The sequence below is a fragment of the Salvia hispanica genome, chromosome 3 (assembly GCF_023119035.1).
Source record: "Salvia hispanica cultivar TCC Black 2014 chromosome 3, UniMelb_Shisp_WGS_1.0, whole genome shotgun sequence".
Classification (NCBI taxonomy): domain Eukaryota; kingdom Viridiplantae; phylum Streptophyta; class Magnoliopsida; order Lamiales; family Lamiaceae; genus Salvia; species Salvia hispanica.
In genome coordinates this window covers 27,172,797-27,189,641 of record NC_062967.1, presented here as the reverse complement: position 1 = coordinate 27,189,641, position 16,845 = coordinate 27,172,797, and the positions used below count along the sequence as shown (strand labels likewise).

General features: G+C 33.6%; 2 protein-coding genes across 2 annotated transcripts; both read left to right on the top strand.

The window, feature by feature from the left end:
* Positions 1-7,644: 7,644 nt before the first annotated feature.
* LOC125209737 (NAC domain-containing protein 90-like) lies at positions 7,645-8,764 on the top strand. The gene is made up of 3 exons (XM_048109322.1): positions 7,645-7,804; positions 7,887-8,161; positions 8,486-8,764. Exons 1-3 carry the CDS (start codon positions 7,645-7,647, stop codon positions 8,762-8,764), a joined length of 714 nt encoding a protein of 237 aa, XP_047965279.1.
* Positions 8,765-15,195: 6,431 nt separating this feature from the next.
* LOC125210746 (NAC domain-containing protein 90-like) lies at positions 15,196-16,254 on the top strand. Its single transcript, XM_048110329.1, has 3 exons — positions 15,196-15,355; positions 15,437-15,726; positions 15,815-16,254. The coding sequence occupies exons 1-3, from the start codon at positions 15,196-15,198 to the stop codon at positions 16,055-16,057; spliced, it is 693 nt and encodes a 230-aa protein (XP_047966286.1). The 3' UTR covers positions 16,058-16,254.
* Positions 16,255-16,845: the final 591 nt, after the last annotated feature.

Here is a 16,845-nt window from a genome sequence, read left to right as displayed (position 1 = left end):
TTTATTAAGATTGTATTCAAATACTAATAAGTTGATTAAAGGTTATAAAATATAGATCAATTTTTTGGGGGTTAGCCCATTTGTTGTTGGAGATTATTTTCCCATTAGAGTGTCGTTATATGACTAATTATCATATAAATCTATCAGGTTAAATTATGAGATTATTTTAGTTGAGGGGTGATTCTATGACTAATTATCACATAATTATCTATCTAGGATTAAGTTATGAGATGCAATCTCATTAAGGGCATATAAAACATATTAAATGATCTCGAGATTTAATCTAGCAAACCAGTTCCTAGAATGTCGTCTATTTAATTTGTTGCAAGAGTAGCTGTAATTTTATTTCGGCAAGTGAGTGGAAATATTAGTTACTCCTATAATTTTAAGAAATACTTTTAAAAAGGAAAGTGGCGGAAAAAAGATAGTGGCTAGTTTTATAGTTATAAAATATGAATAAATCAAGTTAGTGGAATGCAATGTCTTTTAACCTTTATTAGTACAAATGACCCAAAAAATTTTAATCGCGGACCAAAATGCAAACTAGAATGTGATTTTGCATAAAAGAGTTATAAAATAAAACAAAGTAGGAAGAAACACAAAGGAAATGACTGTTTAAAAAGTTGACAAGTCAAAACTATTGAACCCACAGTTTTATAGTAATACCACTAATGGTATTATTATGATTATAGCCGGTAACAAAAATATGATCATATTCCATCACGTCAATAACGTTATGCATTATTTTCCATAACATCTCTTTTTTGACTTATATGAGGGAAACGAAATTACGGTTACACATTGGGGTTTTTCCTCATGCACAAAATTGAATTAAACCTCTCCCTATAAATACACCCCAAAATTAGGTTTTATACTTAAATAAAGAACTAAAAAGGGTGATGAAGAAGTGCTAGTAAGGCTTTAGGTTTTCACCACTGAGGAAGAATTACTATCTTATTATCTTCCTAAGAAGCTGAATGGGCCCCCACCCACCATTGATAGGGTTATACCACTTCTCCCCATCTATGACTATAGTCCTTGGGAGCTACCACGTTAGTTTATATCAATTCTTTTTTTTTAATCTAAGATTTTGATAATTTTCTACTGCTGTTTATTGTGTGTTGTTAAAATGAAGCAGAATTGGCTGAGAATTGTGTGGTGGTGGAGATAGAGAGGAATGGTTCTTCTTCACCGCGATGCAAGAAAGGAAGCCCGCGGAGGAAGGCCTAATTCGCCTTACTGAGGCCGGATACGGAAAGCGACCGGGCCCCCTTGTGACATTTTCACCTCACAAAATCTTCTAATTGGAAGGAGAAGGACCATGGTTTTCTACGTTGGGCCGGCTCCCCATGGTTTGAAAACTAGCTGGAAAATGAATGAGTATAAAGTCTATGATCAGTCTCCCCAATCCTCAGGTCTGTTTCTAGGTTTTCTTTTTTTTTTTGAAGGTAACAAAATGACAAAGTTGAAAATATTCAAATTTATTACTCACTAGTATTCAAATGCTAATGTAAGTGTAACATGTGATGCACAGCTGAAGGAAGAACTCAGCTTGCTAGCTCGAATTTACACCGATCCTATTGCCCGAGGGCGTATGGTAGGCGCCAGCAGCGAGAGTCACACAACTGATGAGGCTGCAGTGATAACAACTGATAACAATCAGCATAATTCAGCAATGGAAAATGATCTCAATTTTGATATGGAAACCGAATTTGAACCGTTAGATGATTCGGAAATACGCATGTTGCTTGACTTGTTTGACATATGAAATTCTGCAATTCTGCTCACATATAACATGTATTACTACTTATAATATAATAGCTATTAATTAGTAGCAACAAATTAGTTGCTGGGGATTGTTGTGCTTATTATCATCAAGTTTCATGTTTTTATTTTGAGGATTGTTTGGAGTGGATATGTACCATCAGATGTTAGTAAATTGTGTTAAGTGTCAAATTAGTTATGAATGAAGGGACTTCAAATTTCATAGTTATATTTTGTGTCCCACTCCATCTATCATTTTTATTTTGTTAATTTTTTAACATTTGTTAGCTTTAGTTAAATTTTTGCACTTATTGTGAAGAAAATTATGACGAGTACATTATTAGATATATACTTATTTTTAAATGTAATGTCAATTTTATTTGACACGATTACGATTAATAAATTCAAAAGTAGGGTACAAAACATAATATTTTCCAATTTCTAATAAATGCTATATATATAATTGTATTAAAATAAAGTTTATATACATAAAATGGCTAAGGGTATTTACAACGACAGTAAGGGTGTTGTAAATGCCCACATTTCTAGTGGTATAATAAATACGACGACGTTAACTAGCGAACTTAAGGCAACAAGAAATGTAGACTAGAGTTTCATTTAAAGAGATTTGACCAAGTGTTTAATGAAGATCAACGCAACAAGTCGATCGCTTTAAACACGAAGATCAAGATTTAATAGATAGATGTGCTATCAAAATCAAAGGTTTATCAGGACCCTCCAACAAAACGCAATATTTCCCAATATTCCAATAGGTTCAAACCAACCAAAGATAATAAGTTTCAAAACATTCAAAGAAGCATTTCAAGAGAAAACGAAGCCATGTATGAAGACACGACTATACCAAAATCCCAACCATCCATATTATTCGATTCAACCATCTCAACACCACCGACACTGCCGCGCCTAAACCCTGCACATAGGAAAACACATGCATGGCTGAGTATTTTAAACATATTCAAAGGACTCATGCCAAAACATTTTATAGTTATGCCACTTACCATAGTGAACTCGAGATTTTGCATTTATTTAAAGATAAGCAGTATCACAAAATATATCATGATTGGCCAGTCAAATAATACCTCCCATTTTCTCATCAATCGATTATCATTTCATATGGTGCGACGAAGTGTGGCCACACTTTCGCCCACAGGAACCATGCAGCCCTGGTGGGCGACCCGATCTCCCGGTGTACACCTTTTGATAGGGTTTTGCATTTACTTCCCGGACAAATTCAGATTTACATAGCCACTTTGGTACAGCTGGGTAAATGCTTTCTGTTAGGCATCGAGGCACACACAATATCCAAAATAATTAATAGGCATGGCATAACAATTTAATCCACCCTTATTTCTCCAACATCATAAGTTTGCAACATAAGAGAGTTTAAGAATAAAGCCCACCTCGATTTCCTTCGAGTTCAAAAACGCACTTCTTCTTGTTATCACACCGAGAACGTGAACTATCACCTTTAGTTCATATATTTCAAATAAGTCTCAATCATGGATCAAAATCATGCATAATCTCAAGTTTCCCTTTTCCCATCGATTATTTTCAATATCACCAATCAAAAACAAAAATACGATTATCATATCGTTTTTATTCACACAACAATTCCAGAGTTATCATCAAATCGTGTCACGCATGAGTGTTTCCACACACAACACACGCACACACACAACGACACGTGTGCCGAGGCATGCACACACGCGTCACACACACACATACACGGTCACACACCCACACATGCATCCAAAATTCATCGATTAATTTCCCCCTTCACTCGATCTAAATGCATGTGGACTCAAGAACACCGATTGATCGGTCGAAGAAGAGGAGATCAAAATAAAAATACCTTTTGATCGGTCGAAGAAGAGGAGATCAAAATAAAAATACCTTTTCAATAGAACAATCGGTAGGAAACAAGTAGGATCTTGATTCTTCAACAAAATCTTGAATTGCAGCTTCAATTCTTCTCCAAAAGATGAAGAATTAATGGAGAAAGTAGGAGAAAAATTTGAGAGAGAGAGGGGAGAGAGATCGGCGAGAGAGAGGGAGAGAGGGGGCGGTTTTTATGATGCTAGGGTTTTGATTCTCCCTCTTATATTTATAGAGTGCAAGATATACTCCACTAATTAAATAAATTAAGATTTGGAGAGGATTTGGTGGAAGAAGTGGCGTTAAAATGGTTGAGGAAAAAAAAGGATTTCGAATTTCTTAGGCTATTTAATTAGCTTATGATTTAATTTGAATATTTCACGGAGTAGAATAAAATATCACGGAGCAAGAAAATAATAATAAATCTCCCAAAATATAAGGAAAGTGGCGTGTAGTTGACTTCTTCAAAAGGGATTTAATAATAATCCTAATTAAATTAGGATATGATAAGATCTTCTTAGATTTGGCAAGATATGCTAGGATATTTGAATTTATTTATGGAAGAGAATAAACAAGGGATCAAATAATATAATAAAAATAATCCCTTCTCCCATAATAAGAGATTTTCGAAAATCTCCATGAAACAATGATAGGGGCCGAAAATTTCATCAATCAAATAGGAATATTCGGACTTTGGATTTAATTCGGATAATTATCCCAAGCAATAATTAAATCCAAGAAAAATAGGATTTCTTCTCCAATAAATAGGAGGGGTCGAAAATTCCATATAATTAAATAATGCTCCTATTAAATTCTCACTCATCCCTTAGGAAAATAATTCACCACAATTATTATTTCTCCCCACGTTAAAATATCCACATATTCGAATTTCACCTCCACTTCACATTTTTCAACGACTTTGACCATTCCACGGCCACGTCATATTTTCCACAATATTGACTATTCAATAGCCACGTCACATATTCAACAAGTTTGACTATTCAACTCAAACTCAACTCAATATCGCAATTAGGTCACAAAGAATATTGCAATAAATCATTCATCATTTAATTCCACATAATCATAGCATTAAAAGCATTTAATGCAAAAATTTCCACGTCACAAAAATTAGGGTTAAAAAAAAACGGGGCGTTACAGTGTGGCTTAAGGCACAAGCGTTGCAGGTATAGAGGTGCAGCACATGGTGCGGTGGGGTTGAAGATCATGGTCGAATAGGTGCGGTCTGGCACTGAGTAGGGTGCACGTTGTGGAGGAGAGGGCCAAATCGATGGGGAAAAATTTAGTACTCCTACTTGAAAATGATTTCTGTAATAAAAAATTTAGAAATTTAAATTATGTATTTTGGTGTATAATTAGTATAATTTGTAGAAAATTTAATTTATGCAATTTTTTAATTAATGTAATTTTAGATATTCTAATTATTTATTTTTTGAAAATAAAAATAAATATAATTGTTAATAATTAAAAATGATCAATTAAAATTATGTTGTGGTGTGAGTAGAGATATGAGGTTTTAGAAAATGCGGTTCACACAAAATTTGAGAATAATCTAATACTCCTTCCGTCCCAAGTTACTTGAGTTGTATTTCTTTTTTGGTTGTCCCAATTAGTTACTTGAGTCATTTCTCTTTTTTGGCTAAAAACAAAATATCTAATCACACATACTTTATTCTTTCTTTTACTTTACTCTCTCTTCTTTCCCTTACTTTAATTATTCCTTCCTCTACTTTATTTAACTCACTAAACACAACTTTCTTAAATTCAGTGCCGAAAAGAAACGCCTCAAGTAACATGAGACAGAGGGAGTATTACCTGTTGATTTTACTCTTTTTTTTTTGTGATAAAGGTAACTCATGAAAAAGCCAATTGTTAAAATACTACTACTATTTATAGTATTTATTAAGTATTATTAACTAAAATCATCGTATAAATATTTTGGTGACCTCTTTTTGGGGTAAAAGTAATTTCATTCATATTCGTTGTGAGAGATTTGCCTCTATAAAATTAAAGAGAGAACTACAAATTTAATTCTTATATTTTGATAGTTACTCATTTGCGGTCTTCAAATTAAAATATTAGCACTAGATGTCCTTAAGCAATGGAGGACAATTTTGGCCAATTTATAATTAGGCTTAACATCACATGCAATAACACTCTACACAGTGTATGTAATACATGTATATCTATTTTCTAATCCATTTATAAATTTATGACGTCATTTCTATTGATATCACCAAACATGAAAATCGAAAAAAAAAAATTACTCCAATATTTTATACAAAAACGAAGATTAAAATCACACCTAACACAATTTCTTGCAATTTTCAGAAAATCATACATGAAAACTGAAAAAATATAACATGAAAATTAAACTTGACATGATTTTTACAAAAACACAAAAATTCTGAACTTTCTAAGGGCATCCACAACCCCGGCCCGGATTCAGTCTCATTCACGTCATCATTCCCCTATTTCAGTCACAGGCCACAACTTCTCCAACCCTGCAGGCCCCATCCAGGCCTCATTCAGGCTACAACTATTAAATTACACTATTCACAACTACAACATATTTCACTCGTAAAATAGAACATGTTGAACAATTAAAACATGAAAAATTCATTGTTCAGATGAAATTTTTTTTACAAGTCCTAGAAAATGAAAATTACAAATCCTAGATAAAAAGATAAAAAGTAAAAAATTACAAGTCTTAGAAATTATTGAAATAATTTAAAGGATAGAAATGGAGAAATTAGTGGAAGAATGTTGAAGAAATGAGATATAAATAGGCAAAAAATTCAAAAAAAAAAAGGTTGGGGCTTGCAGTCCGGCCCAAGGCCCTCCAACGCCGGGCTGGGACTCGTTGGGGCACGGCCCATGCTCCTCCAACGCTACGCCGGGCAGGACCTGGGCTCGGCCCAAGCCGCGATTTTGCTCCCTCCAATGCGATGGACTGCGGGCTGCAGGCCGGGACCCAGGTGCGGTCCGGCCCGCAGACTTAGGCTTGGTCTAAGATAAAACCATAGATTTTAGTAATTCTGATGGTACTAAAGAATGGGAATTGAGGAATGAAGCAAAAGTAGCAAAAGTTTCTTTTTCTTTTTTAAAATCGCGCATTCTCAAAATTTAATTTATTTGTTAATTGGCTCTATGAATTCGTGTAGTGTTCCTTAGAATTCACTACAACACCAGATGTATCACTAGGGTCTAGGAGGGGCAAATGACCACTTCAAATTTCCTCACATTCATGAATTATATAACACAATATAAATTTGATTTGAGTGTATATAACATATTAGAAAATTGATTTGTTTTAATCAATTTCCCTATATATTTTCCGCCCCCTAAAAATGATTTTGTGGAACGTCCCTAGTCGTGACACACTGACCGCTATAGATGAATGCTTTGAATCTATGCATTATTCTTTTAAGTCACGACATGGCCACTTACAGTATGTACTTTCTTGGAGACTAGAGTACATAAAATTAAGTTCGTGAGCGCAGTTGGCAGTTCGGAGCTGTGGTGATCTCAAGGGGTTCAAATCCCGCCACTAACTGGGAAATCTTGGCCTTAATCCTCAAACCCGATTGAGCGGGATTAGTCGGATTTCGCCAATAGTGGGTTCGGTACACCTGTGCTAAAAAAAAAAAATTGGGTTGAGTATAGTGAGTTGATAAATACTAGAATAAAATTAAATTAAGAAAAAACAAGATTTAGCTCAAGCCACTTTCCATAACTCTGAAAACGTTATGCCGTAATTTGAACAACACTCCTCAAATGGGAGTTATAGAAAACTATTTTCCATTATAAATGTGATCACGACTAGGCCAGGTTTAATTCTTCATGCAGAAAATGGAAACCTCTCTATGAATACAGCCAAAGAATTAGGCTTTTAACTTGTATGATCTTTATCTTTTTGTTTATTTCCACTTATAATTAAATATAAAAGGAATTAATATAATTAATATGGGTGATGAAGAAGTTTTAGTAGGTTTTAGGTTCTTTCCGACTGAGGAAGAACTTCTCTCTTATTATCTTCCTAAGAAGCTTAATGGGCCCACACCCTCCATTGATAGGGTTATTCCACTCCTTCACATCTACGATTACAGTCCTTGGGAGCTTCCACGTTAGTTTATATCAATTGTTTTTTTGTTAATCTAACATTTTGATTTTGCATCTCAATTTTATTTGTTGTTAAAATGATGCAGAATTAGCCGGAGAATTGTGCCGTGGCGACAAAGAGCAATGGTTCTTCTTCACCGCAATGCAAGAAAGGGAAGCCCGCGGTGGTAGACCTAATCGCCTTACTGAGACCGGATACTGGAAATCTACTGGCACTCCCTGTGATATTTTGACCTCTCAAAATCTTCAAATTGGAAGGAGAAAGACCATGGTTTTCTACGTTGGCCGAGCTCCACACGGATCGAAAACTACGTGGAAAATGAATGAGTATAAAGTCTATGATCAGTCTCCTAATCCTCAGGTCTGTTTCTAGGTTTTCTTTTCTTTATCGTAGTTAACAAATGATAGTATGTTTACTACAATTACTGCAATTCAAATTTAATTTAATTTAGTACTACAATTACTACAATTCAATTGACTGGGGTTTCTGTTACGGACTCAATTCTCACATCTGTTGTGAGAACAACTGGTGTAGCCTATATAAACTAAATAGGCTCTTTCAACAGGCTAGTCTTTTGGGCTGATGAGTTCTCTGTTTGGCCTGTATCAGCTTCGATTTGAGCATAGGGTTTCTAGTATACTAGTATTTGATAACTTTAAGTTGTGATGCATTATGCATATGTAGTTGAAGGAAGAACTCAGCTTGTGCCGAATTTACACGAAATCCAATTTCCGGAGGGCGTTTGATGGGCGGCCTTCGGCGACGCTCTACCTCCCTCCCAATACTGATGAGGCTGTGATAACAACTGATCATAACCAGCAGAATTCAGCAGTGGAAAATGGAATCAATTCGGATATGGAAACGGAATTCGAACCCTCAGATGATTCAGAAACACGCATGTTGCTTGACTGGTTGTTTGACATATGGAGGAAGCAATATATTACTAATAAGCAACTTGATTAATAATGTTCTTGCTAAGAAAAAAGTAGTTGGTTGGGGATTGATGTACTAATTAGCATTAAGTATTGGAGTAATTATGTTTAATTGGATTATGTTTTTTATCATCAACTATATTTTCAACTCAAATCTTTTCATACTCTCCAAAATAGATTTCCACTAATTTATACATATATATGTATGTAATGATGATGTTCGTTTAATTAATTAATAATTATGGAAGACAAAATTAAGGAAATACGATAAAAGAAATCACATGAAGTCAACAATTATTCATTCGTGGGAAGTTTCCTGTCTGGCTGTGGTTCTATCAGGTGAAGACAAATCTATCTAAGTTGTATCTAACTCAATAGTCGTGACAAGTGACAACTTGCGTTGAATCTTATTATTCTAAAATTAATGTTGATTTTCTTTTTTAAGGCCATACTAAATATTCCTTAATTCACAACATGGCCGCTTCCAATATGCGACCATTTGATATATTGTGTGGGTCTGAATTGTGTGAACTAATACCATTTTACTTATAAAAATTAATGTACCCGTTTTTTTGAAAAAATTATAAGAATTATTACTCAACATTAATTATTGTGTGAATGGTAATAAAAAAAAATAAAGATCCGGTGCAATTGAATTTCATGTGTGAATTACTCGATATTATTGTGTGAATTTCATGGAGAACAATGATTTCGAATGAACAGAAACTAATAATTAAATCTTCATGGAACTTTCATGTGTTTTCACCTTTTCTGTTCATGACATAACGTGTCTCCGCTTGATTTTGGATGTTAGCGATAAGAAATAAAATTTATATGCATGAAAAATTTCAAATAAAAGAAATAAAGGTCAATAAATTGATGAAATCTTCCATAAATTAGGTGTATTTAGTTTCCATAATACACATGGTTATTGATAACATTTATTAAAAAACTATTAGTTGGTCACACCAAATATCTTTCAATTTCTGGCTTTTAATTTAATCATAAACGTGTGCTATTTAATTTGGTTTTAGAAAGTATTAATTGGGCGTTCAAAGTTTTCGAAAGTTTTTCGTTTATGTTCATATTTAGCATTAGCATACATAAATGCATTGTCTTATTTGAATAGTAGAATATACTATACTTAATTAATGATTTAAAGAATTTTGAGAAAGAGAGAAAATTGGGAAACAACGAAGTAAATTGCACAATCCTTGAGTATCAAGGTGTTAATTGAACATTCCCAACTATCCTTGAGTATCAAGGTGTTAACTGAACGCGTACACTATTCACGTACTTTTCACATTTTAAATTTATAATTTTCTTAATTATAACTTTAAGTTATATTGATTTAAGAATAAATACAAAATACTTAAATTTCATTCAAACAATGACAACTGTATAATTTTAAAAAATAAAAAAAATTATATAATTAAAAAAGAAACTTAAAATTGAGGAGTGGATATATTTAGCGTGCTCAAGCATGCACATGTGTGCAATCTTTGTATATTCAACTCCCTGCAATGGTGCGTGAGGACTGCGTGATCAATTACCCCTTGAGTACGCAGTTGCGAATGTCCTAACGTTTATGACTAAATATGTGTGATTGGTTATTTGCAGGGACGGATTTAGCTTATTGCTAGATGGGGCAAATGCCCCTGCTCATATTTAACTACATGTATATAAATATAAGTTGCTATAACATTTTTTGTATTAATCTTCTATTAATTGCCCCTTCTTGAATGTTTAAATTATCTTCATGTGTATTTTTGTTCCTGTTACTAAAATTTTCTAGCTCCGTCCCTGGTTATTTGACTATATTTTCAATTCTTCTGCAGTAGGTGACACTTCAAATATTTTCCTAATTTTCGAAAAGATAATTTCACAAATTAACATATGCAGTAATGATAATGTTCATTTATATTACTACTACTATTTACGTGGGAAGTTTCCTATAAGCATGCAGGTGGGGAGTTTGTATCTGGTTGTGGTATTATGTGATGATGAGTTTGATTAGATGCATTTAATATTAGTATTCTAAATTCTTTTTTTTAAAACCTTAACGAAATTCCTTAAAGTCACAAATTCGCCGCTTTCCATCTCTCGGTTTCACACTATGTGGGTCTCTTGTAGCATTTACTGGTACTATTTTACTTAAAAAATAATACAGTATTATGTTTTTTGAAAAATATGCACTTAATATTTTTGTGTGGATGCATTGTCTGTCTTGTGAGAAGTTCTTCTACCAAAGTTGGACAAGAACATGCGGTAAGGGCTTTTGAGGCCGAAGAAATGCACATTAGCGAATCGACAACTCGCTACTGGCATTCGACGAGTACTTGCACTCCGCGGAAATTAGGGGTCATGAATGGTTGATACGATATTTCCATCTTTCATGAAGGCCATTTCGTACCCAACTTAGCCAAAAGAGCCCGTTTTGCCGAAAAACAAGAGTTTTCGCTGAAGGACGTGAAACGAGTACGTTCTTGACAACATCATGAATGCGCGCGTTATAATTTATAATTATATTGCACAACATGATCATCGAGAATCAAGCAGATGACTCCCCTGATTGGGAAGACAAAGAGACGGGGTCTCAGAGGAAGAAGTGTGCTCTTACTATCTCCCTAATTGTTAATAATTAAAATTTGTTTATTACTCATCTAAATTTTTTCAATAAAAATTAACCTAATTAAGACAAATTAAATAAATGACTATTTAATAAAAAAGTTGACAAGTCAAAACTATTGAACCCACAGATTTAAATACCAGGAATGGTTTTATTACGATCAATCCGCTAACCTAAACATGAATACATGATCATATTCATATCTTTGTTCAAATTCACTTTAATCACGTTTTGCAGTAATTGAACATCTCTCTTTTTTTGACTTTGATGAAGCATGCTTGCAAGCTTCCAACTTTGATTTTCCACGAAAATGGAAAACTCTCCCTCTAAATATATTCCTAGAATTAATCTTTCTAACTTGTACGTTTTGTTTATTTCCACCCATTGAAGAAGAACTTCTCTTTATTATCATCTTAAGAGGCTGAATGGGCCCACACCCACCATTGATAGGGTTATACCTATCCTCCCCATCTACGACTACAGTCCTTGGGAGCTACGACGTTAGTTTGTATCAATAATTTTTTGTTAATTTTGCATCTCAATTATAGGACGAAGTTATAAACATTAAATCGAAGAACTCATTCCAAAAGATTAGCCAATTAGGAAAAGAGCTCATTTAGCCTATATACGCCACACCAGTTGTTCCTACAATCGATGTGAGACATTGAATCTAGAGGTACTCACGGTTCTGGAAGCGGCGGTTACGGTTCAGAACCGGCGGTTCCGGTTTTGAAAAATTTTCGAACCGGAACCGAACCGCGAGGGTGTTTCGCGGTTCCGGTTCCGGTTCCAAAACCGCCGGTTTCGGTCACGGTTTCGAACCGCCTGTTTTTTCGGTTCCGGCTTGGTTTCACAATTTTCAGGCGGATTTTTGCAGTTTCGGCACGTTTCGGTTCGAAAATATTTTAACCTGAACCGAACCACGGTTCAAAAATCGATGGTTTTGGTTCGGATAAATTCTCACAGTTTTGATTCGGAACGTAACCGGCGGTTACGGTTTTGGTTTTAACCGCCGGTTCGGTAAACCTTGGGCAGGTCTAATTGAATCTAAAACATTCGACCCTCCTTTAAAGGCCAACGTACTTGTCGGTGATGACCACGTTAGTCACGGCTAGTTCTTTGCCAGGTAATCACTCTATGGCCACCACACCTAGTTCTCCTTGGTCACAACGAATTCTTCGCCCGACCACCATTCCGCGTCGGCTTCAAACGTACTCGTTGGCCACGACAAGTTCTTTTCCCGACCACCACTTCGAGCTGTTAGGGCTCTCAATGAAAGCACCAATAATCAGAACCAAACCAAACTGAATTATCTGAAAATCTAAACCCAAAAATTGGAATTATGAAGACCAATCCGAATAAAAAATTATTTTTTTTACAATTAACACAAATTATATTGTGTCAACCAAATAAAAAATCAATTAGAATTTATATAAAATCTAAATATATTAAGAAAAATATATTTTATTTTTAAGCAAAATAATTATATAATATAATAATTAAATAGAAATTTATACCTTTATTTTGTTTTTACGAACCAAACAAAAAATCAAAATTTGCCAAAAAATTTGAATTGACTCGAACTAAATCCAAAAAATAAAAATAAAAAATATCGAAATTCAATTTAGATCGGATCGGATATTCGATTTGCAATTATTTTGCTCACCCTCTTAGTGTGAAGTTTGTGTAGTGTCCATCGCGTGTAACTTTGTGTTGTTTGTCGTTCTTTCAATAGGTTTATTACTTCATTCCAGTATGTAAAGGCGGTTCCGCTTTCGCGTACCGTTCTTTTCTCTCTACAATGTTTATCACCGCCGCCACGGCTCTGATAACAAAATGAAATGTAGCCTAATTGAATAAATTGCATTTTTTAAAGTGAATAAAGTAAAAACCCAGGTCAATTAATTCGAATGAAGTATGTGCTGAATCATTTCAAAACCTACTGGAAGTAAGTAAAAACATACTGTAGTTTCAAGGTATTACATACGGGAATGAAGTAATAAACCTAATACAATGATGTAAAATGAGCTTATAATAAAGACCGGAATAAATTTACACAGCAGCGCATCTCATCCAAAAACTAGATCTAATAGCCCTAATTAGGTCTCTAGTTCGTTCTTTATATTTATATATGTGTGTGAGAGATTTATTGCTAAGCTAACAAGTAGCAAACTTTAGCTATTAGATATAAAGGATTTAGTTTAATGATATCTAGTGGGACCACTTGAAATTTGTTTTCTTTTGTTTAATTAGAAAAGGGTCTTTAGTCATTTTAATACTTACTTCCTCCGTCCAAAAAGAATAGATAAAATTGTCAACGACATAAGTCTTAATGAGCAATTGGTAAAGTAATAGAGAAAGAGAGAAAATGTGGTAGAAGTAGTGTTAGTGGATTGTGGAGTCCACATTTAGAATGATGTGTAGGGTTAATATAGGTTTAAAACTTTTCATTTTAAAATCAGTCTAATTTTGGTGGACGGCTCAAAATGGCAAAACTAGTCTATTTTCGTGGACGGATGAGATAGTACTTTTTGTGATTCCCATGATATCAACACAGTATAGTAAAAAAGTCACCTCAATGACTTGAATATGTCGATTAAATTTAATAGACAATGTACATGCATTTGAGTGACATTATACGTGTTGACATAAAACTAATTATAAAAAATATTGAAAATTCAAATAAAAGTAATTTATCTAATTTTTATCGTCCGAACATATGCAATTAAGATCTCGTTAGAATTCTTATAAAATTACCTTTAATTTAATATATATGTTTTGTGAAAAAATAATTTAATTCGAGATAGTTATATGAGTTCAAAATTTTGAAATATTTTTTAAAAGTTAGTTATAACAAACAAAATTATGTTTTAATTAATACCCCCGGGGGCTGATCAATTTGAGGGGGTTAAGGGGAAAATACCCCTCCTCAACACTTTTTTTAGCATTGTATTCTTTATTTTTTCCAATTTTTTCAATTTATGTTATAAATGTCCCACCTCAAATTTTTAAAATTACTTTATATAAATGTTTTTGCCCCTTTTCTAGATCCGCCCCTAAATACCCCGTATTAATATTATCTACACACTAGTTGACATATATACACCTTAATTGACATTTTTATAACATGAAATCTCGTGAAAATTAATCTTAACTGTTAATTTTCAGATTGAACTAAATAATATTGCATACAATCTATTCCAAAAACGGAATGTCGTGCTTTATATTATTATTATTATTATTATTATTATTATTATTATTATTATTATTATTATTATTATTATTATTATTATTATTATTAACTTTTAAGCAAATCTTAACATAATTTGTTGGAATTATACATTAATAATGAGCATGAATGCATGATATGTTCATTGGGCCACAAATGCTTTTCAAGGTCATTTAACACATTGGCCCGTCATGCATAGTGTAACCCATTTACAATTCATTTCACGTGATTGATGAGAAGTTCAAAACTCGTTTTATTACTTCACTTCACACCACAATTCATTTCACACTCGTTTGTGAAAATTAAAATATATTACGTCACACCACACCACACGACTTATATTTCAGTCAGTCAAATTATGGAATTTGAAACCTCACACAGTAATTTGAAACAAATCTTAAAGGGGAAGCTAGCTGGATTCACAAATCACAACTTTGACTACAAATTGTCCATCCACAAAATGGAAACCTCTCCTTATAAATACTCCATCCCAAGAATTAGTCTCTTAAATTGTTCATCTGTTTTTGGTCGATCACATACATTTTTTTAATTTATTAATAAGTATTAAACGAAGTAAAACTCTACACATGAACAAAGTAGTAATATGGGTGATGAAATGCTAGTAGGCTTTAGGTTTTCCCCAACTGAGGAAGAACTGCTGTCTTATTTTCTTCAAATGAAGTTGAATGGTGGGCCCACACCCTCCATTGATAGGGTTATACCTCTCCTCCCCATCTACCACTTCAGTCCTTGGGAGCTTCCACGTTAGTTTGTACCAATTCTTTTTTGTTAATCTAACATTTTGATTTTGCATCTCAATTTTATTTGTTGTTAAAATGAAGCAGAATTGGCCGGAGAATTGTGTGGTGGTGGAGATAGAGAGGAATGGTTCTTCTTCACCGCAATGCAAGAAAGGGAAGCCCGCGGAGGAAGGCCTAATCGCCTCACAAACACTGGCTACTGGAAATCTACTGGCTCTCCTTGCGATATTTTTAGCTCTCAAAATCTTCGAATCGGAAGGAGAAGGACCTTGGTTTTCTACACTGGCCGATCTCCCCACGGTACTAAAACTAGCTGGAAAATGAATGAGTATAAAGTCTATGATCAATCTAATTCTGATGCTTCCAATCCTCAGGTATTTTTCTAGGGTTTCTTTTCTTTTCTAGGGTTTCAATTTGGGAATAGGGTTTATAATGATGGTAACTCTGACTTGTGATGCACAGCTGAAGGAAGAACTCAGCCTATGCCGAATTTACACGGGATCCTATTTCCCGAGGGCGTATGGTAGGCGGCCAGCAGCCGCGCACCACCATCAACACATAACTGATAATGAGGCTGTCATAACAACTGATAACAATCAGCCTATTTCAGCAATGGAAAATGGTCTTGATTTCGATATGGAAACCGAATTTGAACCTTTAGATCATTCCGAAATACACATGTTGCTTGACTTGTTTGACATATAAAAACTTTCTGCTGAAATATAGTACTAATATGTTCTTGTTAACAACAAATAGTTGTGCTTATTATCAAGTGTTGGATTAAAAATGACATTTGGTCATCAAATGTCATGTTTGTATTAGTGAGAATTGTTTACAGTGGACAAGTACCACCTGAGGTTTGTAAGTTTTATCATGTGTTGGATTAATGATGTTTGGATTCATATCTGATGTTCGTAATTGTGAAGTGTCAGATTTTAAATTATAAATGAATAAATAAGAAAAAATGTTCTTTATTCGAAAAAGGTGTAAAACAAGACTTGAAATTTCATGGTTCATTTTTGTAGTCCATCTCTATCTACTATATTTTTTATTTTTTCACATCTGTGATTTTCACAAGTATCGACAAAATCGAAGAAAAAAACGAGGATTAAAATCACATCTAATACAATTTCATGTAATTTTGAGAAATTGTATATTAAAAATTAAACTTGCAGATAATTTCAAAAACACAAATTCTAAAATTTCTATAACAGAGCAATAGGTTTGAGATGTGATACCAAAGAAAGGGAATTGACCAATGAAGTTATTTTTTTTTAAATCATGCATTCTCAATTTTAAGTTATTTTCTATTTTTCATTTAAAAGATTATTAATTGGCTAAGCAAGAGACCAAATGAGCTTATGAGCGGTCTTACTGATTGAGGTCTCAATTAATTACATTGAGCCTCAATTTAATTTTTAGTTAAATGGAATATTAATTATGAATAATAATTTATTAGGAAAACTTTTAATTAATATTTTCTGGTCTTTAAA

Bases quoted from the DNA above. Each gene is read 5' to 3' on its own strand.
- LOC125209737 (XM_048109322.1), top strand. From the start codon at position 7,645: ATGGGTGATGAAGAAGTTTTAGTAGGTTTTAGGTTCTTTCCGACTGAG. The intron at 7,805-7,886 runs GTTAGTTTATAT...AAAATGATGCAG, and splicing joins CAGTCCTTGGGAGCTTCCAC to AATTAGCCGGAGAATTGTGC. The intron at 8,162-8,485 runs GTCTGTTTCTAG...ATGCATATGTAG, and splicing joins ATCAGTCTCCTAATCCTCAG to TTGAAGGAAGAACTCAGCTT.
- LOC125210746 (XM_048110329.1), top strand. From the start codon at position 15,196: ATGGGTGATGAAATGCTAGTAGGCTTTAGGTTTTCCCCAACTGAGGAA. The intron at 15,356-15,436 runs GTTAGTTTGTAC...AAAATGAAGCAG, and splicing joins CAGTCCTTGGGAGCTTCCAC to AATTGGCCGGAGAATTGTGT. The intron at 15,727-15,814 runs GTATTTTTCTAG...TGTGATGCACAG, and splicing joins CTGATGCTTCCAATCCTCAG to CTGAAGGAAGAACTCAGCCT.